Genomic DNA, 23369 nt, shown 5'->3' with positions numbered 1-23369 from the left:
TCAAATATAGTCTCTTTGAACTCACAATCCCACAAATTCTTTATAACATAAAGTTAAGCCTGTGAAAATTTTAGCTGCATTTTGATAAGCAGAATACAGAGACAATATACCTCTGTATTGCATGGATGGATGGAAATGCATATTCTATACATATGTGTATGTAATACATATGTATTTTCATAAATATGTAAGTTCTGCAACCGTAAGGCTTTGGTCTGGAAATACAGTATTCAGGAGGTTCTTACAATTTAGCCTCAAAGACTCACTATGAAAATAGAAAGCAAAAGGACAAATATATTTGGCCCTATTCCTGGACACGTGAATGATTCCACCACAATGACAGACGTATATGGTCCAAAACAAAGTTGCTGGTTCCAGGGAGGACTACAGCATCCCATCCTTCCAACACTGCAGAGACATTAAAGCTACTTGGTAGTGATGGACAAAATGTCGGTGGAGCTTTATTTGTCCACGTCCCCAGTGGAACAGCAAGGAGACCATCACTCCCACCATCTGTCGAGAGTGTTATGCCCGAACTCTGTGGCTCTCCATCACCATGGGCAAACTGTCAGGGTGAAAAGTTCTTGGTATGGTCCTTTCTTTGTACTTACTCATATTTTTGGCTGATAGTAGAGAAGGGGTTCACATAAACGAAATTAGGTGGAAATACTGGGTACATTTAAAAATTTAAAACATGTTTTTAAGTTTCAAAAAGTAAGTCTCTATGTTTATGTGTATGACTATAAAACATGCTGCACAACCATGCTCATGCTATAACTTTATGAACCTTTTGTCTATAAACACATAACTGTCCAAAAATGGGCTTTGGTCACTTCCAGTGATGACAAAGCCACCTCCTGTCCACCTCTCCCTGCTCTGAGAGACTGTCAGTGATGATCTCAGTCACTAGGAGGCAGGGTTTGGAAACAGTCTTCTGCTGATCTTTCTGGGCTGCAGTACCTGAAGGATAAATGAGCCTGAAGCATTCAATGATTTCAGTAACAGCTTCCCAAATCTATTTTCCATCAGCACATCATCATTACTCTCTGATCTAAAGGTTGCAGGTAGTTTACTGGTTAATGATTTGTGTGTACCACTTCCTGCTCTCCTGAAACCACACTTAGAAAAAAGCCCGTATCTTGCCACCATCCAGAAATCACACTGTCATTTGACTTGTTGGCTGTGGGCCTCTGATGACCCTGCAGGGAGAGGGCCTCCTCTCTGCCAGCCTTCTCTCAGATTCCTCCTCCCCTTGACTGGTCTCCCTCTACTCTCAGCACACTGCTGTCTGTATTTTAGTGGTACATTCCATCTCCATCCAAAAAGGGTGACTTTGAAGCTTCTGTTGCAGAATTTTTTATATAAGCCTAAAATGCTGATTCTACTCTTCAGCCAGCTTTCAGCTGCTCACACTGCATCATCTCAGTGATTTCCCTGCTTCTGAAAATACAACCTCTTTGGCCAATTTAGAATAGAAACATTTTATAGTATTTAACTTATTTCATTAACTTTTTAACAAAATACACAAAAGCAGCTATGCTGTTCACATAAAACAAGGCATTTTCTATCTCATTTAAGGTGAAGTCAGGCTACTATTGCCACAGTACAACTTAGCATTCTCATGTATACGATACAAACTTGGCTTAGGAAGAAGGAAGTTCTAACTGCTCCCTCCTCTATTCCAACTAGCCTGAAGCCCCATTCTGACCTCTCCTGCTCATCATTTCACCTCCAAGCACCTAGAAGACTGATTTCTGCAGTATGGCAGGTCCTTAATAAATTTATGAAAGGAATCTGCTGAGTAACAACAACTTTTCAAATGAGAAGCCAATTACTGACAGTGTTCCTACAAGCAAACAACAAACAATGGCAAAAGCTACTGTTCAGAGATAAAAATGTCTAGAGGGTGACTAGAATATAAATCTCTACCCTTGAATGATAGGCCTCTATCAAGAAGGCTCAAAAAATACAGAGAAACATTACAACCAAATGTATGAACCCTGAATGAAATCTGGCTCAAAACCAAAAAGTTGGACCTAGAGATTTTCATACTAAGTGAAGTAAGTCAGAGAGAGAAAGACAAATATATGATATCACTTACATGTGGAATCTAAAAAAATGACACAAATGAACTTATTTACAAAACAGAAATAGACTCACAGACATAGAAAACAAACTTATGGTTACCAAAGGGGAAGTGGGGGAGGGATCAATTAGGGATTTGGGATTAATATATACATAGTACTATGTATAAAATAAACAAGGACCTACTGTATAGCACAGGCAACTATATTCAGTATCTTATAATAACCTATAATGGAAAAGAATCTGAAAAAAAGAACAGATGAATATATACACATACACATACATATATACTGAATCATTTTTCTGTACACCTGAAACATTATAAATCAATTATATTTCAATTAAAAAATAAAAAACAGCTATAAATATATTCTTGGAACACTTGGGGAAATTTCATATGAACTGGATATTAGATAGGAGATAAATGCTTAGATATTTAGGAATAAAGTGTCAGTATCTGCTGTATACTCTAAAATGATAAACCAAATATTGAATGTGTGTGTATACGCAGACAGAGACATAAAGCAAAAAAGGCAAAACATTAACAATTATTCAATCCAGATGCTCATTGTTCTGTTCTTTTCTGTACATTTGAAATTTTCAAAATTAAAAGTTGAGAGGGAACTATATTCAATACCTTACAATAGCCTATAATGAAAAAGAATATGAAAATGAATATATATATGTAGAACTGAATCACTATGCTATGCTGTACACCAGAAATCAACACAATATAAACTGACTATACTTCAATAAATATATATATATTTATTTATATATATATATAAAAGTTGGGGAGGACTGTGAGAAAAAATAACTTGCAAATTTTAGGTTAAAAAATAAATTCTTAGGAAACACTAGCCAAATAATTCTGAACTGGAAGGTTCTTAGCAAATTTGGCTTCCTCAGGTCAGAATTTCCCCTTACCACTCTCACTTCAAGTGTAAGCTTTTACCAGATTAGAAAGCTGTTCCAATTTTAGTGCTGCTAAAAGTCTTACTCTGTGCCTTCCATTGCATCTAGCTACAAGTCTGTCCTTTGACTCTGATTAGTCAATTATGCAACAGCAATATCCTAGGGGCAGCAATTATATAAAAATATGATCACCCACAAACTATTAAATCTATCCCTGCCTTAAAACCTTCAGACCTCACTGCTCTTAGAATCATAGTCCAACTCCTTACCAAGTCCTGCTTGATCTGGTTCAGCCCTTCCCCTCCAACCCCACCTTGCCCACCTGTTCCTTGTGCACTTATGACAATCCCAGGGCTCTACACATGCTATTCACCTTGCATGAAATGCTCTTCCCAGCGCTGCTAGCTGATCCTTGTCCATTAGGTCTCAGCTTAAGTGTCAATTCCTCCAGGGACCTTCTCCAACCACCTGTATTGAAACTGGATCTCCCATATCCATCAGCTCCATTTTCATTTTTTCAGAAAGCCTATTACACGTACAATTATTTTCTTGTCTGTTCCCCAATGGGATAAGCTCCACTAGAATGCAGACCTACCTCTCATACTAGTGTATCCCCAGTGCCTAACACAGGCTCTAATAAATATTCAAATTTATAATAGGAAAAAAAATTCCAAGAGTTAAGAACCTGAAATGTACCTCTCATTTTATCGTTTTCTTCTGACCCACTCATTTCACCTCTTTGTGCATCAGTGCCCTGTCTATCTGCATAACTGAAGCAAATGAGATAATGAACATGCAAAGTGTTTGAAAAGTAAAAAGCATTACACAAAATAAAAATACTATAACTAACTAGCTCTGAGGCATAATCACACCCAGATATCTTCTGGTTTCATTGTGTTTACCTTCTTGTGGTTGTAGATTTCACCATTATAACAGAGCCACAAATAAGGATATTTCTTCACTCGGATTGGCTGCATTCCAAACAGCTGGTCAACTACCGCCAACCGGTGAAATCCAAAGCAGCAGTTGGTGTATCCATTGACATTCTCAAAACGAAATGCATCTGGACCCCTATGTGCAATCTTCATAGCACTTAGACACTGAACAGAAAGGCAGTCATCGCTGCCAAAGAGGGCCCAAATGCCGCACATGGTGACGGAGCTACAGGCTCTCTCTATGGAGAGAAAAGCAGACCAGTTAAACAGTCAGTATACAATTCAAGTCTGTATTAAATCTCGATGCTTAATACTTGCATAAACCACTGCAAAGATTGAAATATAAATTACCTTATCTACAGCAACTTTCCATTAGGTTGGCAAGCACACAGGAGTAGAGAATGATTTAATTTACTTCCAAGTATTCAAAAAAGATGGATGACCTTTACATCAAGCCAGCTACAGCAGCTTAGCCCACAATCAAAGCTGCATTCCTCTCAACTTAGGATGTGGTCAGCAAGAGCTAGCAGTGTTCAGGCTGCATTCTGTTCTGCATCCTAGGTTAATTCCCAAGATACAGATACACATGCAGGCTGGCTCCAACCTAACCAGAGATCCAAGCCCCATTCTCTCTATCCCAGAATCTCAAAAGCCCTCAAAAACCCAAGAGATGCTCCAGATTCCTATGATCACCTCTTGGGACTCCTTGACAATTAAATGTCCTCTCTTTACCAGTACTAACGTATGTACAGTGGGTATAAAGGATGATCAATCATACATACTGCTAAGTGTAATATTAAGATACGCAGTTATTATAAGCATTTTCACAACTTCTAGCTTACCTCGAAATGACTTATTAAAACATGATAAAAGAAATTCTAAAGTGAAAAGAGAAAGCAATATCATCTGATATCCTGGCTTTATAAGCCAAAGCATTTTAAGTTGACAGAGATTCAAAATGTTCACCATCAAAATATTCTAAACAACAAAAATGTTCTCAGGGGAAGAGATAGCTCAGTGGTAAGAGTGCCTGCCTACCAGGCACAAGGTCTGGGGTTCAATCCCCAGTACCTCCACCTAAAAAATAAGTAGACAAATAAACCTAGTTACCTCTTCCCCTAAAAAAAAAAAAAGGCAAAAATGTTCTCAAACACTTTTGTCTCAAAGCTGCCATGGTCAGTAAAAAAGCAAAGTAGGTGGGATATACACAGTGACATCTTTGAAAAACAACTAGGATCATCCCTATAGGTCAAGAAGCAAATAGATACTTCCTACAAGTTAATTATATTGCAACTTCAAATTCAATTCTCAACTGTGAAATAAACAGCTATCTTATTTGAATGCTGCCAGAGCAAAACAGTTATTTTACCAAAATATCTGTAACTTGGAAACTATTTTGGTATTTTAAATGCAAATTTATAGCAAATTGCTCGATAATTAGGGCAAATGCCATCAATAAAAAAATATATATTCAAGTTACAATCACTTGAAGCAATCCTCTGAAGATATTTCATTTGTATCTAAATGAACCAAAGCTTTGTTTGGCCTTTTAATGAGACCAGATCAAATTAATGGAAAATGATGTTAACTCAGACAACTTGGAAATGAAGTATCACACAAATCCTATACAGCCCCTTCCATGCAATTCACAAAATAACCTATAATGAGATACAGGCATACCTCAGAGATATAAAGTTTGGTTCCAAACCACTGTAATAAAGCAAGTCACATGGAATTTTCTTGTTTCCCAGTACATATAAAAGTTATGTTAACACTATAACATTGTCTATTAAGTGTGTAATAGCATTATGCCTTAAAAAGCAACATACATACTTTAAAAAATAGTTTATTGCTAAAAAATGCTAACGAGCATTTTCAGCAAGTTGTAATCTTTTTGTAATGGTAACATCAAAGATCACTGATCACAGACATAACAAATATAATAACAATGAAAGTTTGAAGTTACCAAAATGTGACAGAGACACAAAATGAGCAAATGGGGTTGGAAAAAATGGCGCCAATGCAAGGTTGCCAAAAACATTCAATTTGTAAGGAAAAAAACCCAAAATAATAAAACAAACAAACAAAATCCCAGCAGAATCTGCAAAGCACAATAAAGCTAAGCACAAAGAAACTAGGAATGTCTATATTTACTTTGAGATTTAGTGGAAAATTCACTGAGATTCAAGTGAGATGACTATTGATAAGCCATCCATCTTTGACTCTATACCAATGAAAAATGGGCTGGGAAAGGGCTTTGAACATCACATAAGGTGATTAGCTGATCATTTACCTAAGTCATCCTAATGCTGCTGAGTGAATCCCACTAAGCCTACTGTAGAAACACACACCAAGCATTAAACTGGAGAGGAAAGAAGGGCAACAAACGGTTGTGAAACACTTACTTCACACTTACTTCTTCAGCAGGAAAAAGCAAATTAAAACTATCACCTATTATTTTTATTGGGTTCAATCTTACTTGCGAAGGTCCTACTTAGCAATACTTTTTCCTAATGCTGTGACCTCTCCCAGTAATTTTCCATATTCCCTTGTAAACTTCTAGATCACAGCTGTCCAGTAGAAACGTGCAATTTTAAATATACTAGGCGTTCCATTAAAAAAGTAAAGAGAAAAAGGTGAAATTTTAAATATACTTTATTATAAGACAATGTACTGAAAATCATTTCAACATGTAGTCAGTATAAAAAACATTGACAAGATATTTTATATTGCTTTTCTATATTAAACACTCACAGCACTTACAACACTTACAGCACATCTTAATTCGGACTAGCCAGCATTTCAAGTTCTTAACAGTTACGTGTCGCTAGGGCTACCAACTGGAGAGGGTTGCTTCAGGGAATTTAATTTCTTAAACTAATACCTAACGTAAAACTCAAGTGGTATGGTGAAGTTTACGATCTCAGCAACCAACTCCTGGTCGGGTTCAAGACCTAAGTTATTTCTAATAAATCTTAAAGTAATACGGCCAATCAATGAAAAAAGAGTTAACAGTGCTTTTAAATTATTTGTCAAGCACCAGGGGCAATGGACAGTGAAGAAACAAAGTAGGCCACAGGCCGAGAAGCAAACTGTTCCTTCATTCAAAATAGTAACATTAATCTGAAGCCAGCCCTATAAAATAGGTATCTACTGAGAAAAGGCATGGCAGTTTCTTTCGCCTTTTCCCATATTTCGCCGCCTGTCGCCCTAAACAGGTTCCTTCTTGGCAGGATTTGCTCGGCAAGACACTTGTTGAGTCTTGCAGTCCACAGAGACGGGGGAGGGGTAGCTAGGTGAAGGGGATGAGCCGGAAGTGAAGGATAAGTACTGATGCCCGAAACCGTGACCTACAGCCCCGGAGACCCTCCACGCTGGACCACGGTCCAGCGACCGCGTCGCTCCGCGACTCCCGACTGCACCCAGGCCACGTGCATCCTCCAGCTGGCCCGCTGCAAGACCCCCGAAGTGCGAAAATTTCCGCAGGCTTCGGCGCAATATAATTAAAAATAATAAAATTTACAGGAGCCAGCTTAAGCCTCCGCCGCCTTCTATCCGGAGAGGCCAGGCCTCTCTTCTGAAGGTCGCTCGATCCCTCCCTCCGAGACGACAGCGGAGGTCTTTCCTCCCTAGCTGGTTCCCAGGTGCGCAACAATTGGCCCCGCCCCCTTGCCCGGCAGGAGCCACAGCATCCGCGGGCGCCGGCATCCGCGTCTACCCACCAGTCGGGTTGGCTAAGTGCAGCGCATCCTCCGCCCCTCCCAGGGAAGCCCCGTGGCACGAAGAGAGGGCGCTGAGAACGGAGGCTGCCGGGCTCACCTGGGTGGGCAAGACGCTCCGGGACAGCTGCTTGCCGGCGGGGGCGAGCCTCCTCTCACCACCTACTTTATAGCCGCCTGGCTCCTGTAATGCGTGCGGGAAGTTTCATCATGTCTGCGAGGACCAACCAGCGCGCAGGGGCGTGGCCCGCAGGGCGTGAAGGCGCTAGCGGATGGGCAGGGCAGGACAGGATGCAGAGCGAGAGGGGCGGAGGAAATGCTCTGTTTCCAGCTTCTTAAAGTGTTAGTGCACCTGCTGAAGGATAGCCTCAGACGTCTGGCCAGGTGACCTACTGACAGCTGTGACGAACTTACCTGGGGTCTGACAATTCATTAATCTTCTGCCCTTGGTTCATTCTTAAGGAAATCATCATCAATTTTGATTGCCACATCCCCTCTACAGCACATCTCCTTCATATCTTTAATTGCAAAGTCTTTAGAAGTACCTACCCCTCCTTACTGCCAGAGAGCATTTGATACTTAGCTGTGGATTCACATATATTTGTTAAATAAACAGTGAGGCAGATGGGATTAGCTGGAAGGGTCTCCGCCTTCTATTAAATACAAGGTAGATTTCATTAGGTTCTTCCACCTCGGGCAGAGTTAAATTTCTCCTTCCTCTGGACATACATAACTCAGTGTATTTGTATCAAACTTGTGATGTGATTGTATTCACGCTCAGATTGTCACCTTGTTGGTTGTGTCAATGTCTTCACCTTTTGAGTCCCAGGGTCTGCTCAGTGGATACCTACCATTAGGTAGATTCTCAAACATGTATTCAGCTCAGTTCGATAACTCATTACATTTGGTGGCTGACAAATTTCAATTTCAGAAAAGGACTGAGTTCCAGTCTGAATTTTACCACTAACTACTTAGATGACCATAGATGTGTCCTATAACCCCTTTAGATTTCTATCTTTAAAATAAAGAAGTTAGAGACTACCGGGAGTCCCTCCAGTCCTGAAATTCTAAGTACTAAAGTGATGGGAGTTCTGTAGAGCCATAGCATCAAAAGAGGGAAATTATTTTTCATCCCCACAATACCAGCTTTCTCACTGAAACTCAAAATAATCTTGCAATCTGGATATTTTTACATTAGACCCAGTTAGAAGTAAATTACTCACATTTGCACACCTAATACTTCAGATTCAGGATGTGAAACCAGGTTTGTCTGGATCCACAGGCTGTTTTCTTCTCATCGCACTCCACCTGTGGAATAGAAGGACAAGAAGGTCTGGATTTCTGGATTGTTCCGGAGACACTGACAGAAGAGCACTGACAGAAGGGGCTCATATAGCCTCTCTTATTTTTCCCAAACATGAATGATTCCTATTCAGGATTAAGTATATTTTCTTTTCCAGATTTCAGTCCCATTCCTATATTGGAGAATTACCCTAAAATTAGACTTTTTTTCCTATTTATTATCTACACTGAGAGTTTGAAAGAGGAGACTCTCCATTTTAAAGGCATTGTTGAACTGGTACCAGTACTGTCCTCAGAATTATTATGCAGAACAGGGAAAGATTCATCCTCAGAAAAAGATGTTTAAGACCTACTATTTCTTTATAAAATCTAAGCAGTGTTGCTACATGAAGCTAAAAGAGATCAGTGGCCCCTAAACACTTTAAGTACAAAGATTCCTTTTAAAATTGCAAAAAAAAAAAAAAAAAGGTATTCTTGACCTGCCCCCACAAAAAGATAGTGTGCTTTAGTATCCTTTTGACTGAGAAAATATACCACCATGATAAAAATAAACAAGGCACCATGACTTCATAACACTCTAAAGTAAACTTGTATTTTATTAGTCACATAAGCACCAAAATAGAGAATTAGTAAAATTACATGTGCAAGACATACTCAGATCAGACTCCAGTCAATGATACAGGTTTGAAACCCTTATATACTACATTCCCAACTAGTTCAATAACTGCTTAAGAATATAAATTCCCTAAGCACTGACCATGCAGTGGACACTAAGTAGTTGATCCGCAAAAGCAAAAATGATAGAGACTAAGTTCTAAAGTTACTTATTGCGCTAAATTTCTCAGCATTAAACAGACTTTGCTATATCCTATTCTATATAACATCTCAAACCTGAGACCAACCTGGGAAAGTAAGACTTCTATCCACATTTTACAAATGTAAGACAAGACTCAGAGAAATTGAGGGATTTAGCCAAACATACACTGTGTGAATTAAACCATAAAGAATTGAATCATAATCTATATAAATCCCATTTCCATTTCCACCCTGTCCGGGTAGAGGAAGACAGGTATTTGATATGTTATCAGGTGTGGTTGATGGTGCTCGGTATCTTTCCCTGGGCCCTTTAGAGCCACTTGCCATCCTTCAGGTTAGTGCCCTGGTTTCCCTGCCCTCCTCTTCCTGTGGGAGTGTTCAAAGGGAGACACTTCGAGGAAATGCAGATGATTGGAGGGAGAAGGCTCAGGGCCTTTCTTTCCCTGGCTCCCCTATCACAAAGCTCATCTCCTGAAAGCCACAGCTCCTACCCAATGACCCTCTCTGTTCCTCCTTTTCTACTGGTTCCAGGAACTGCTTCCTCCTCTCCCCTTTCAGGCCAAGCCCTAGGATGCTGGACCATCCTGCTTTTCCTAAACCCTGCCAACATTTCTCTAGGTAGTCCCAATTGGCAGGTGCCACCTGCTTCCTATCAGACCCCTACCCTGTATGTACTGAGGGCACAGTAGATTTAACTAGAGCGAAAAACAATTATTATCCTCTATTCTTGGATGCAAATGAAAACTAATTTATGTTGGCCTATGTTCCCACATCTCACCCGACCCTGTACTAAAACCTAAATCTGGGGAAAGTGCAGCCTGGGAGTATTCAAAATTTTCTGCTTGACCTCAGTCACTGAGGAATTAGAATAAAATCCTCCTCTGTCAGGTGAAACTTTTAGGCTAGCTTCCCATCCCCAAAATGTAATCAGCAACACAAAATTGTCCTTGTTCGGCCCTGAGAGCACTAATTAAAGGAAAATATTTAAAGTTCTTTTAAATATCAAATAAATTGGTTTTCCTCAAATTTTTTTTTGTAAGTGGGTCTCTTTTTCTAGAATAAAAAAAGCATAGTCGTTAGACAACTACGCGATAGTAGCTATCCTTGAGTATTCACTGACTAAAAAAAGTGCATAATAATAAAAAGCTTCATTAATGTTAATAATATCTTAAAATAAAGTTGCATTTTATTCAACCCATATACCTTTGTAAAATTAATATTTGTTGACAAGTAAAATATATTATTAAGTCTACAGAAAATGCCATAAAACCATTCAAATTTGTCAACCTTTGTCCGTAATTCCAAAGCTTCTGAAGATGCCGTGACCCACATCTTACATAGCACCAACTAGTTTACAAGCCATTTCACTCCCCAAAATAGAAAATGCTTCCAGAGCAGGGCACATGGTTATCATTTTCCTAAACACTTGGTGGGTTATGGGTCAGCAGTAGTGACATTGTTACTGTGGGCCCCACACTTGAGCTTTCCAATGTCTGTGAACTTGCCCACTCAGGCAGGAATTCAGATTCCACTTGCACAGGTGAGCTCTCAAGGTACAGGATGGAGTCAGAGTGGGACAAAACTGGAGCTGGAGCCTCCTTTGAACCTTTGCCCTGTCCTGGAAATGACAGCTGCAGGTTTTTGCAGCAGCTAATAATTCTGTTTCTCTGCTGTTTAATCTAATAGTTATGATATTTTCAATCAGGTGTTGAAATGCAGTTTGAAATAGACCTTCGGCTCTTTCCCTCTATATCCCATACTTCCCTTCCAAGATCACAGAAAATCCTCCTGACACCAACATTTAAGTCAGCAGATTAAGCAATAATATGGAAAATTCTAGAAGTGCCAAGTTCCTTAAAAATTAGTCTCTCCTGATGCTATTTGTCACTCTAGAATCTGTTACTTACCCTCAGTAAAACAAAAAAAAGGGAATATTAACATGGATTGTGTACATATGTGTTTTGAAAAACTACGAATTTCATAAAACTGGGAACCACCTACTCTTCCAATGATCCAATGAAACATTTATTTAGTCCAACATACAAGAAGACTAGTGGATAAAAGAGGTATAAGAAAACAGTGGTAAAGCTGAAAAATAAGAGTGTCTACTTTAAACAGTTAATAACTTACTGGAAAGGGCCATTAATCAGAATAACAACTGAGAGAGAGAACGTGGTGGGCAGTGGAATCCTACAGATCAAACAGAATCCCCGCTGCATCACATCACTTTCAAGTTGCATGACCTTGGGCAAATCTCTGATCCTCAGTTGCCAGACGCAAAACAGAGAACTTCTGCAGATTTGTTGGGAGGTTTAGAAATAATGAGAGGATTAGAGAACTAGCAGAGTAGCTGGAACACAGCAAAAGGCCAAAATATGTCAGCTATTGTTATTACTGGACTTACCTTGATCCTTATATCAGTTACTGCAGAAAGGACCCCGTGCAGCCCTGCTCACTCCTCCAGACCTGGAAAGGTGAACTACTCACTACTCTGACGTTTCTACAACTGCACCTCACAAGACTGGGGGTGGAAGTAACATAAATCATAAGAAAATACTTACCAGTTTGAAAAAAATAACTGTTAGATTTTATTAGACTAGTGTAACTTTCTGCTTTACATAATGTTAGCAGATGTAACTCAAAAAGCTCTGCAGAAAGACGCTAGTTGCACAACACTGTGAATGTAGTAAATGCTACTGAATTGTGTACTTTAAAATGGTGAATTTTATGATACATGAATTTTAGTTCAAATTTTTTAAAAAAATAATGTTTTTAAATGCAGCAACTGCTGTTATTTTCAACCTGAGAATGTTGACCTGGGAGTCATTTTACAAACACAGATTCCTGAGATTCTGATTGTATAGGGCAAGGTGGGCATGATTGTCTACCTCTTTTAAAAACAACCTTAGTGATTCAAATGAGCCAAGGTTAAAAAACATTGATTCGTGACTTGAAATCTTGCAAATTATACAAAGGATACAAATAGAGTAGAAATTGTCCTTTTTACAAAAAGACAGTTGTTATCTGGCTAAAGGGGTGGGATTCTGGGGCCATTCTTTTCTTTTTTATAATTTCTATTATTGGAATTACAATAAGGTTTGAGCAATGCATGTAACCATGCAAATCACACTTCTCTGTGGGCTTTCATTCATTTCGCTTCTGGAAGAAACATCTGTATGACATCTGGGAGTCAGCAAAGGGTAGGGGCAAATTCGGGAACCATGATGGGTACCATCCCCATGGTATCCCCTGGGCTCTCTTCATCCAGTTCCACTCAAAAAAGCTCCAAGGCACAGTCCAGTGGGAGGTGGGCAGCAGGGATATGGCCTTTCTAGGTGACTGAAATTATCCAATTTACCAGAGTGCCTTGAGGTCTGGAAGAGAGAGGTATAGAGGTAGAGTGAGGATGCTCAGCTGCCCTCAGCTTTCCCTATGACCTCCCCTAAAGTCCATCTTCCCTGCTCCCACCTCCACACCTGCTTTTCTGGCATGTGAATGCAGACTGGACATGACCTCATTTCTGAAAGTGCTTGTTGCTGCCAGGAAAAGTCCACCTTAGAGAAGAGGCTGGGAGGAAGGGGAATGAATACCAAGTATGAGAAGATAATGGGAGGAAAGTATTAAAGCTGTACCTATGTGCCAGATAGTAAGAAAGAAATGACTCTGAATAAAAAATAAGCAACAAACAAACAAACAAACAAAAACATCAACTGGTTCTTTATTTTACAAGTAGGGGAATGAGTCTCAACCCTGTATTCAAAGGTTGCCCAGTTTACTGTTATATAAGAGATGGTGCTTCTGTATTTGTTTGCATTTCTTTTAGGGATATAATCACTACTTGTTATTACCATCCTCTTCTACATTTTATTTCTCCCTCATCCTTTAATTGTAAACTCTTTGACTTTTCAGATCGACTCAAATACTACCTGGCAGACTTGTTACTGCATGAATACCTGAATTACTAAATGGTGAACTGGAGCAGAATAAGTGAGAAGAGTAGAATGTTCCCCAGTCACTGTAACAGATGTGATGAAGCTTTCCTGTGGTCCTCAGGAAAACGAATCCTTCCTTCCTGTGGCTCCCACTTCTCTTATAGCTGATGTTCCAGCCTTATAATATTGGTAACTGAGCTAAGGTAAGAGTCTCCTACCCAGCTGTGAGCTCCTAATAGTCCCCTCAAAGCATGTTAGCAGTGCTAGGTTAGGAAACTAGAATATTGAGATCTAGTCCCAGATACACAAATAGTGTATCGTATGTCTCTTAATCTTCTTGGGTTTCTGCATCTGTAAAACAAGAGACTGAAATAAACTTTGATGTTTCTTCTAGTCTTACAGTTCTAACTGTTAAAACTAAATAGATGTGAGCTACTTAGAGCATTTCATGGTAAGAGTAAAGATTAACAAGTGTTTCTCATCCAAGAAACCCTTATATTTACATTGTAAATAAGATTTCCCACCATTTAAAGATAATTGAGACTCAGAGGCAGGACAGGACTTAAACACGATCACCCAGTTATGCAGGAGTGTATCCAGGATTTGAATTCAAGTTGATCTGAACCCAGAGTCCATTCTCTACCCATCGACATGGCCTCTTGTCTGAGAGACTGAGCTATATAAGAGGACTGTCCTTTTTATTTCAGGACACAACTGAGATCCAGGTTGTGCTACATTAAAATATAGCATATTACTAAGTATGATTTTTCTATCAGTCTTCATTTGCATTTTTTATTGGCAGCTAGCAAAGGACCAGAGTTCCTGTTTTGGAAAGACCCTGGTGTGAGGATCCCCATATTTCCCCATCCCTACTTCCCCACCCCACTTCCCCATCCCCATTCTGTCCCTCAAACTTTATCAAAGTTTAGTATGTAAAATTAATATGCCCTATCTTCAGAATTCATGGCCAGAGAACAGCTCTAGCTGAGAATATTAGTTTAAACAAGAGCTTTGACACAAAAGTAATTTATTTGGTATGTAGTTATGAATAAGAATATATTTTTCAGTGTCAAAAATCGAGCAATCCCACATGACAATAGTTGTATATTAGTTTCCCATCGATTGAGAAAAATGATACACCACTTAAAATTCAGCAAAGATATTAAAAGTTATTTTATTTCCTTCAGCATAAGAGCATCCACGTATATCTTGAAATATAAAACTTCACCTGTGTTCATGATGTCTCTGGTAAGCAAGGTGCATAAGGACAATTATAGAGTGATATAAGTAGAATGGAAGTGACAATGGAGGTGACAAGGGCCATGAGAGGTTTCTAAGTGGAGTGGAATAATCAAATTGACTTTTTTGGGAGCCAGCCTTGACAGCTGTGGGGAGAACCAACTGCAATGGAGAGCAGCAGCAGGAGGTCAGTTAGAAAGCAGAGAAGGATGTCCGCAGCTCTGGGATGCAGAGACCAATGGACATGGAGACCACAGATAATGCAGGTGAGGGAGAGGGGAAATCCAGAACGTTCTAAACTTGGGGAATGGATTGGAGGAGAAACCATGACAGGAAATAAAGAGTATCAGAGAAGGAGATATTAGAATAGGGACATTTGTAGGGTAGAGGAGGGGTTGGAATGAGTGACAGCACTGAGTTTAGTTTAATAGCTTTTAACATAAAAATGACTGATCTACATCCATTAGGCAGTTACATGGATGTACCATTCTGAAACTAAGGAGATCTGAATTAGAGTTTTAGAAGATAGTAAAACAGAGTAGTTATAGCAAAAGACAGGCAATAAGTTCCATCAAAGTTCTCCCATTTACTAACTCCATGCAATTGGGTAAGATTTAGAGACTTACTCAACATAAACTTCCCCATTTGTAAATGAGGAGAGTAATACTCAGAGAAGTGTTTGATGTGGGTTGAATGAGATAAGGCAGTTACAGAACTTAGCAAAGTGCCTGGAACTTAATAGTAAATTCTCAGCATATGTCAGATGCCATTTTTATAACATAGGTTACTGAACAGGTAAGCAGCACCTTGGAGATGCTGACTCTGGACAAGCAGGCAGAGCAGGTGCAGGCAAAACAGACTGAGAAGGTGTAGAGGAAGAAGAAAGGAGAGTCAGGAGAAGAGGAGTGGCCTGGAAGCCAATGGAAGAGTTGCAACAAGTAGGAGGATGGATGAGAATCATCATGTTAAGCAGAGCAGAAAATTAACCATTAGATCTCTTACTGAGATTGTCTCTCTTGAGCTGAACAAACAGTACTTTGAGGAAAGAAAGTGTAGAGGCAGTACCCTGAGATAGCATTCAGCTTTCCTAGAAGTTTGAAGGCTTAATTATTTAAAATAGATATATAATTATAAGAAAGAGAATATAATTCACCTTAACAATAGGAAGGGGCTAATTAGTGGTATTAACACAGCTGAAGTGGTTCTCTCCGGGAACTTTCCCCTCAGCATGTGATCATGCTATTATTTCTCTCATCTTAAGAACAACAAGAAATTCTTGACTCTATATCTCCTTCCTCTGTCTACTTCTCCATCTCGCTTTTTAATTGTCGCAGTAAAACTCTTCCAATGGTTGATCGAAGTTCCCCATTTCCAGTATTCCTCTATACTCTCCTACTCACTCCAGAAGGACTTCTCTCTCACATTCCACCAAAACTACTATTGTCAGAGTCATCAGTCACCCTCGCATTGTAAAATCCAATGGTCATTTCTCAGTCCTCACATTAGTCGACCTATTAGCCACATTTGATAGTTAATCCTTGTCTGCCCTTTAAATGCTTAACTTTCAGGATGTATATTATTTTGATTTTCCTCTCTTTTTCACTAGCCACTCTGCCTCCTTGGCTGGATCCTTATCACTATCTTAATCCCTTAATATATCCCTATGGCTCAGTCCTTAGACTCTCTGATTACTTTTTAAAATCTATACTGATTATTCACTCAGCAATCTAATCCAGTATGATGACCTTACAAAAGTTTACAGCAATCTAATCCAGTATGATGACCTTACAAAAGCTTACATGCTGATGATTCCCAAATGTATATTGTAAGCCTACATCTTTTCAGAAATTCCACAATACTACATCCATCTCCATTTCAGTGTTTTCATTTGAAATTCTTTTAAAAACTGTAAAGTTTTTAAATGCTTATCAACTAAATCAATGCTTATTAACCTGTTCAAGCATGTGGAGTCCTTCCTAACTTAAAAATTAAACCATTTATGTGAGACTGGTTGTAACTTAGTATCCATTGATAGCAAAATTTATAATGAAACAACCTACTATGACTTTGGTCACACATTAAACTTATATTTCATTAACCATTACATTCACTTGAAAATCATGTTATAGATGTATCGATTACATTAATTTCAATCAAGTGAGAGAGCAGCATCCACATTCACCAATTCCCTGTTATGTAATTCCCAAACAATCCAGGATCTATGCCCCACAAGCTGAAAAACACAACTAGATCACAAGTTAACTTATATGCATATCCAAATGTTTGTGCCTTCAGCGCAGAGCCCACTATTTAAATTTTATATGGGTTGACACTTAGCCTAGATAACTGTTTCCTTGTTTCTCTTCACTTCAGTACATTACTTACAAGGAGTCTCTTTTCAAGCATTATAATTCAGAATGGGAAAAACAGAAATCCTCATGTTTAGCCCTCTAGCCCTCAGTTTTCTCTCATAATTTCCAAAAGGTAACATCTGCCTCTGCTCACATCCTAAGTACAGTTCAAAGGTTAAATAGCAGAAGATAAAATTTAAGAATACCCAATACACCATTAAACTGCCATGATGTTTTGCTTTGTGATATTTTGACCAGATATTAAAATTCATTGCCTTTGTGTAAAACAATAAAAGAGCTACTAACATGGTGCTTGAAAGACACTTCTTAGAAAAATTAAGAAGGTAGTAAAATGTAGAATGGAACTGTAATGTGGAGAGACTAAAATCAAGGAGACTACTTAGGAGGTGACAGGTGATGGAGGTAGCAGTAGGGATGTCCAGACATCTCTGGGGGTAAGTTCTATAGGACATGGAGCCAAAAGGATGAGGAAAATGAAGGAGCAGAAGGATTCTAGTTTGACTCCGAAATGCCTATCTTTGTATGAATGGTGATATATTAACAAATATATGATATATAAGAAAGGGAGATTTGAGAGAAGTCCATGTAGAGTGGTGAACTAGAAAGAGAAGAGGAAATTGTTGCCACAGTCATGGGATAGGCCAATAGCATCAATACTGGGAGTAGGGAAGACTAAAACTAAAATTGTATCATTGGACTGGAAAATGAGGGGACATGAACACTGGGGACTGAACAACAATTTTGACAGAACTGGGAATCCAGTAAGCCCTCTTGCCTGTATCCTTAGGGATGGCACCTGAGGCTGATCTCTAAACAGTCTTATGATCAGACATTGGTTTCTGATTGATGTCTTCTCTAAGGGCCACCGTATCCTATCCCTGAAATATGGTTGCTTTTGTCTTGAGTGGATCTTTCATACAAGGTGGTCATCACTGCGCCTAAAGGAACAGAGAGCTTGAACCTTATCAGGCTAATGGAAAAGCCTGAATACACTATTTTATGCCTAAGGATAGCTTTCATCAAAACCCAGCTCAAGATTTTTCAGCAACTATAATTTTCTATCAAGAACTGACAGTTCATTAGGGTGATCTTCGGCTTTTGACTGGTGTGTACTCCTTTCTTTCCTGTGGTGCAGTTTGATAAGCAATGAAGTCTTAATATAAATCCCGAGTGTGAGTTTCATTTTACAAAACTGTTTGTGTAATTTGGGGGGATGTGAAACAACAGAGACCTTCATAATGGCAGAGGTGAAGTACAGGGCAGGGATGTGTGAGTTCAGGGTAGGACTTCTTGGTGCCTTATGGCAGGTCTTCCCTAAGTCCCTTCTGCATGCCTCCTCGTCAATACTATGGATAAGCTCTATTCCTGAGGGTTTTCTGTCCAAAAAGACTTTGTTTCAGAGGGAGGATTATAAACTGAATCTGTCTAGTTACTCTTCCTGCTTCTTACATATTTCCTATATGACCCCTTAAAAATGGATGGCCTGTTTATTGATGCTTTACCCAGCTCAATTTTCTATCAATCTTCTTCAGCTCAAGGTTTAAGAATGGTGTCCCATCCCTGCCAGATGCATGTTAAATCATCATTATCTTTGGGCTATAGCAGCAATTCTCAAAATATAGTCTTCAAAGATATACTTTCAGTAGGTCCATGAGGTCAAAAGTATTTTCTTAACAATACTAAGACATCATCTGACGCTTTCACTCATTCTCTCATGAGTGTCCAGAGTGTGAAATTTTATTGGTATTATTTCAGATTCCACATAACAACCAACCTTTAAGAAACTACCACTTGTCAAGTTTGGTGTGGTATCAAAGAAGAATATCTACAATTATCTAAAAAGGCTGCTAAAATACTCCTCTCTTTTCCAACTACATCTGCATAGGGTCAGATTCTCTTCATTTATTTATTCCAAACAACATATTCCAGCAGACTGAAAAAAAGGAGATAGGAGAATCCAGCTCTCTTCTAAGCCATACATAAAAGAGATTTATAAAATATGCAGAAAATGTCACTCATCACTAATTTTTTGGAGGAGAAAATATAATTATTTCTCATACAAACATTACATTAATATGTAAAAGTTTTATTGTTATTTTTAAGTGAACCAGTGAATAAAGGTTTAATTTTTTTCGCAGTTTTAATTTCTAATACTGTATATGTTGACACATATAACCTACATAAACAAAAGCTTGCTGGGCTCCTCAGTAATTTTCTAGGTGTAAAGGAGTCCTATGATTTAAAAAAGAAGTTAAAGAATCATTGGTCTATGGAATTTGCTCCTTTTAAATGGCGCTATAATGTCCAGAATAGAGAGAGTATAATAGGAAAATAGAGACAGAAGCAAGATTGGTGGTTTCCTAGGGCTGGTAGTGACAGGGGTCACAGGTTGGGGAGAAGTAGTGGTTCGGAGGTGGTGTTTCTGAGGTGATGAAAATACTCTAAAATTGACTGTGGTGATGGTTATACAACTCTACGAATATACTAAACACTACTGAATTGTAAACTTTGAATTGGTGAATTTTATGGTATATGGATTATATTTTAATAATGCTGTTTCCAAAAAAATGGTGTTATAATACTGAGTACTATGTGAAAATACAGCTTTTCTTTCATGGCTCCTGCAATCATGATATTCCCTGCTTCTTCCCTACCCCCAAAATCTAAAAATATACAGCATCTTTAGCCTACAGGGTAGAGAGAACATACCTTGTGGCATCTCCATCAGACTGCGTGATGACCTCAAGGAAGCCTCAAGCAAATCATGGAGACTCAGGACCAATCACATCAGGACTTGGGTGTGGACCAACAAACCAACCAGCCAGTACCGCAGTGGAAGGACCCTCCTCTGCATCTAACCACGCCCCCCCCCCAGGTGTCTCTGGAAGTGATAGTCAATCACCATACCCCCTAGAAAGATCCATAAATACGTAGGTACACGTGTGTGGATTACAATCTGCAAAGGGAGAAAGTTGATCATGAAGAAAAGCAGCTTCCAAAGTCAGCAGAACGTCTTATCAAATATCCTAAGAGGTAAGAGCTCAAGGTTTCCTTAGTCTGCTGCTCTCCAGAACAAACACCGGGACTCCTTCAGAGAGTGTTTATGTTTTATTCTCCTGGACAAACCCTGTGATTGTTTTTAAACCTTACATATTGTATTGCATAAATAGCACAACTTCTTTCAATTGTAGGTAGTCCCCTTTAACTAGCCCTCTTCAAGTTTGTTGACTTGGGACCACAAGCTGTGCCCTCCACCAATCCTCCCTCTACCCATCCCCACCCCACTCCATATCACAAAAGCCAGTTGTAGTACAAGGACCAGGATTTCTACTACAGTTGTACGTGTTGTGATAGACCATAGGCTATTTATGCTATTTATGCAATACAATATTTAAGGTTTAAATATTCAACAAATATATTTGGAGCAAAATGTCTCTTTCATGTATTGTATTTGACACTGTCTAAGAAAAAGAAGAGAAATGAGTCAAACAATTACAGTTAAGGCATGGAGGCAGGGGTGGTGGCAAAAGACTGAATGTCTAATAACCAAAAAAAGGTATTATTCTTCCCAAAATAGATGTAAACAAATGCAGAAGCTCCCTGTTTTATATAGTAATATGCCAGCAATATGATGATGGGTAAGATAATTTGGAATCACTCTTCAGCAAGTTTCCTAAAGCCTTCTTTTTGATCCCAAGGTAAATCCCTCCTTCCTCTGTGCTCCCAAGCACTTCTCATTTCTTCATAGTTATCATTCCATCCTAAATAATATTTATTTAGTTGTGTTGATGTCTAATACCTGGGTCGCACTCCAGACAAAAATAATTTTAAAATTCTGAATTAAAAACTCTGGGTAAGTTCAGGCATGGATAAATTTGAAGACCTTCCCCAGGTTATTCTGGTGTACAGCCAGTGTTACAAATTTCTAGGAATCATTATAGATAAAGGAAATATGTTTATTCATCATTCTATTCAGCAGTGCCAGCCCCATGTCCAGAATTAAGAAGATTTTCACTTATTTGTTCCATTCAACCCATTCAACATCTCATTAGCATTTGGAGATCAACTTTCCATTACTGGGATGACAATGCAATCCATTCAACATCTTGCTAGCATTTGATTGGCGATCAACTTTCCATTACTATGGATGGACAATACTAGGCTAGGAGGAGACTCCTCAGTCTAGTCCCAATTATATAACAACTTTATGATGTGACCAGTAGATCTTGCATGGCCTCCTGGTATTTTCACATTTGTGAAATAATGAACTAGACTAAATAAGGGTTGTGTTTCCTCCAGCCCTAGAGTTTTAAGCACTGAATAGAAGTCAGCTATTTGGGCCCAGGGTGCCGGGGAAAGAGAAATCAATATTTATTAATCTTTTCAAGTTCAATGCTCTTGTTTAACTCCCAATAACCTTACAAAATAGGCTTTGTTCCTACATAGAAGAAAAGAAAACTGATGTGTAACATTTGGCGATTTTGTATACAAGTTTTAGCCCAAATAAGTCCAACTCCAGAGCCCAATCTCCTCTCACTATACAGGGCCTCTGTATGAGGAGAATGATCTATATATGCCAGCTGCCCTGGCGATACTGCCAGAAGCACAGGTGGCTGCACCAGGATGGAAAACAATGTCCATCCCTTGTTTTCAATATAAGACACAACTGAAGACCACACTGCACTGGATACAGTATCATAATGAAATACCACTTTTTTCCCCTTCATTTCATTCCCATTTCCACAGTGACGTCTACCATAAAGGATAGATGCATTTAAAAGTTCTTTCCAATGAGCTATTAAAGATAAAAATTAATTTCCTCCCTTCTTTTCAAAAATCCTAGAGCTAGTAACCGCATGCAAACCCATGCCCACACCCACTGTTACTCAGCACAGATATGACCTTGGCTACTAGGTCCACAACCTTGAAACTACAATGGCTAATCACATTCATTAAAATTATTAAATTCTAAAATCCCAAAGAAAGCTTTTATGAAAGGATGATCAATCAAAAAGGAGAACCAATCAGTGGATCTCAGCCTTTTCTTACTTGTGAGACACTCTTTTTAACACCAAAAGAATTGAAGTGCCCCATATGAATGTAGTGGTACCTTTAAAATCTCATTGACTAAGAAATTCATAATGATAAAAGCCACTATAAATTTAGCAATACTTTGAAATTACTCTGTATTTTGCTCCTTATATAACATCTACATACATCTGAAAAAATAATCATTCACATACGTGAGAGACAAATCTGAACAGAAGATATAGGTGAGGCCAATTGTGAGTGATCTTGGATGAGTGCCACAGAGATTTGTACGCAACAAGGACTCAAGGAGCTAAGAAAGGTTTTTAAGTAAAGTGACAGAATCAGATTGATTAAAAAGGATCTGGTAACAGTTTGCAGGACTAATGGGTTATGGAAAGACTAGCCCAGGAAATCAATTAGGAAGCAGGAGATGATGTCAGCAATGCATTCTTGCCATGACATCTATGAACTAAATGCTGCTGGACATGGAGACCAATTTGACAGGGGAAAATGGGGAGGAAGAAGTCAAGGATGTTTCTAGATTTGGAGACTGTGTGGAAGACAAAATCATGAAGCAAAATAAAGGATACAAAAAGAGGAGGTGTTTTGTGTTGTTAAGTTTAGGGGGAAGGGTAGAGCTGGAAGGAGCAGGAATTTGGGAAGGCAACAGACCACAACTGCTATGATCACAGTTTAGGATACAGATGCATCTGTGTTCAAAATCCAAGTCTGCCAATTTCTGACTCTGTGAGCTTGGGCAAAATCCCTAACCATATAGAATCTGCTCCCTCGTTAGAAAACAAGGATAGTGATGTTACATCACAGTATAGACAAGACAGCACACACTTAGGGATCAGAGATGTGCCAGCACATGATGACTGCATGATCAATGATGAGTACAGCTATTAGCATATAGATTTTCAAACCATCAGAAATTGGTGTTGAAGCCATGCCAGTTAAACTGGAGAAGTGAATTTTCATCCTGAAAAACAAGAGAAAAATCAAAGCATAGCTCTGTGCTTT

The 23369-nt window shown here is 38.9% G+C and overlaps 1 protein-coding gene across 3 annotated transcripts in view; it reads right to left on the bottom strand.

Annotated features, from left to right (window-relative positions):
• ASNS (asparagine synthetase (glutamine-hydrolyzing)) overlaps positions 1–23369 on the bottom strand; it is a 120907-nt gene that overhangs the window by 10026 nt on the left and 87512 nt on the right. The window contains exons 4-5 of one of the 3 annotated variants that reach the window (XM_045508608.2): positions 8878–8962; positions 3903–4174 (exon numbers count right to left, since the gene is read on the bottom strand). In XM_045508608.2, the coding sequence (XP_045364564.1) occupies positions 3903–4151 (249 nt within the window). In that variant the 5' untranslated portion in view covers positions 4152–4174; positions 8878–8962. Of the gene's footprint in view, positions 1–3902; positions 4175–7754; positions 7888–8877; positions 8963–23369 lie in introns of those variants that run through there. The other 2 variants (XM_010972268.3, XM_010972283.3) reach the window with 2 other exon arrangements.

The sequence above is a fragment of the Camelus bactrianus genome, chromosome 7 (genome assembly GCF_048773025.1).
Source record: "Camelus bactrianus isolate YW-2024 breed Bactrian camel chromosome 7, ASM4877302v1, whole genome shotgun sequence".
Classification (NCBI taxonomy): domain Eukaryota; kingdom Metazoa; phylum Chordata; class Mammalia; order Artiodactyla; family Camelidae; genus Camelus; species Camelus bactrianus.
The sequence above is the reverse complement of the archived record's forward strand: the minus strand, read 5'-3'. Positions and strand labels throughout refer to the sequence as shown.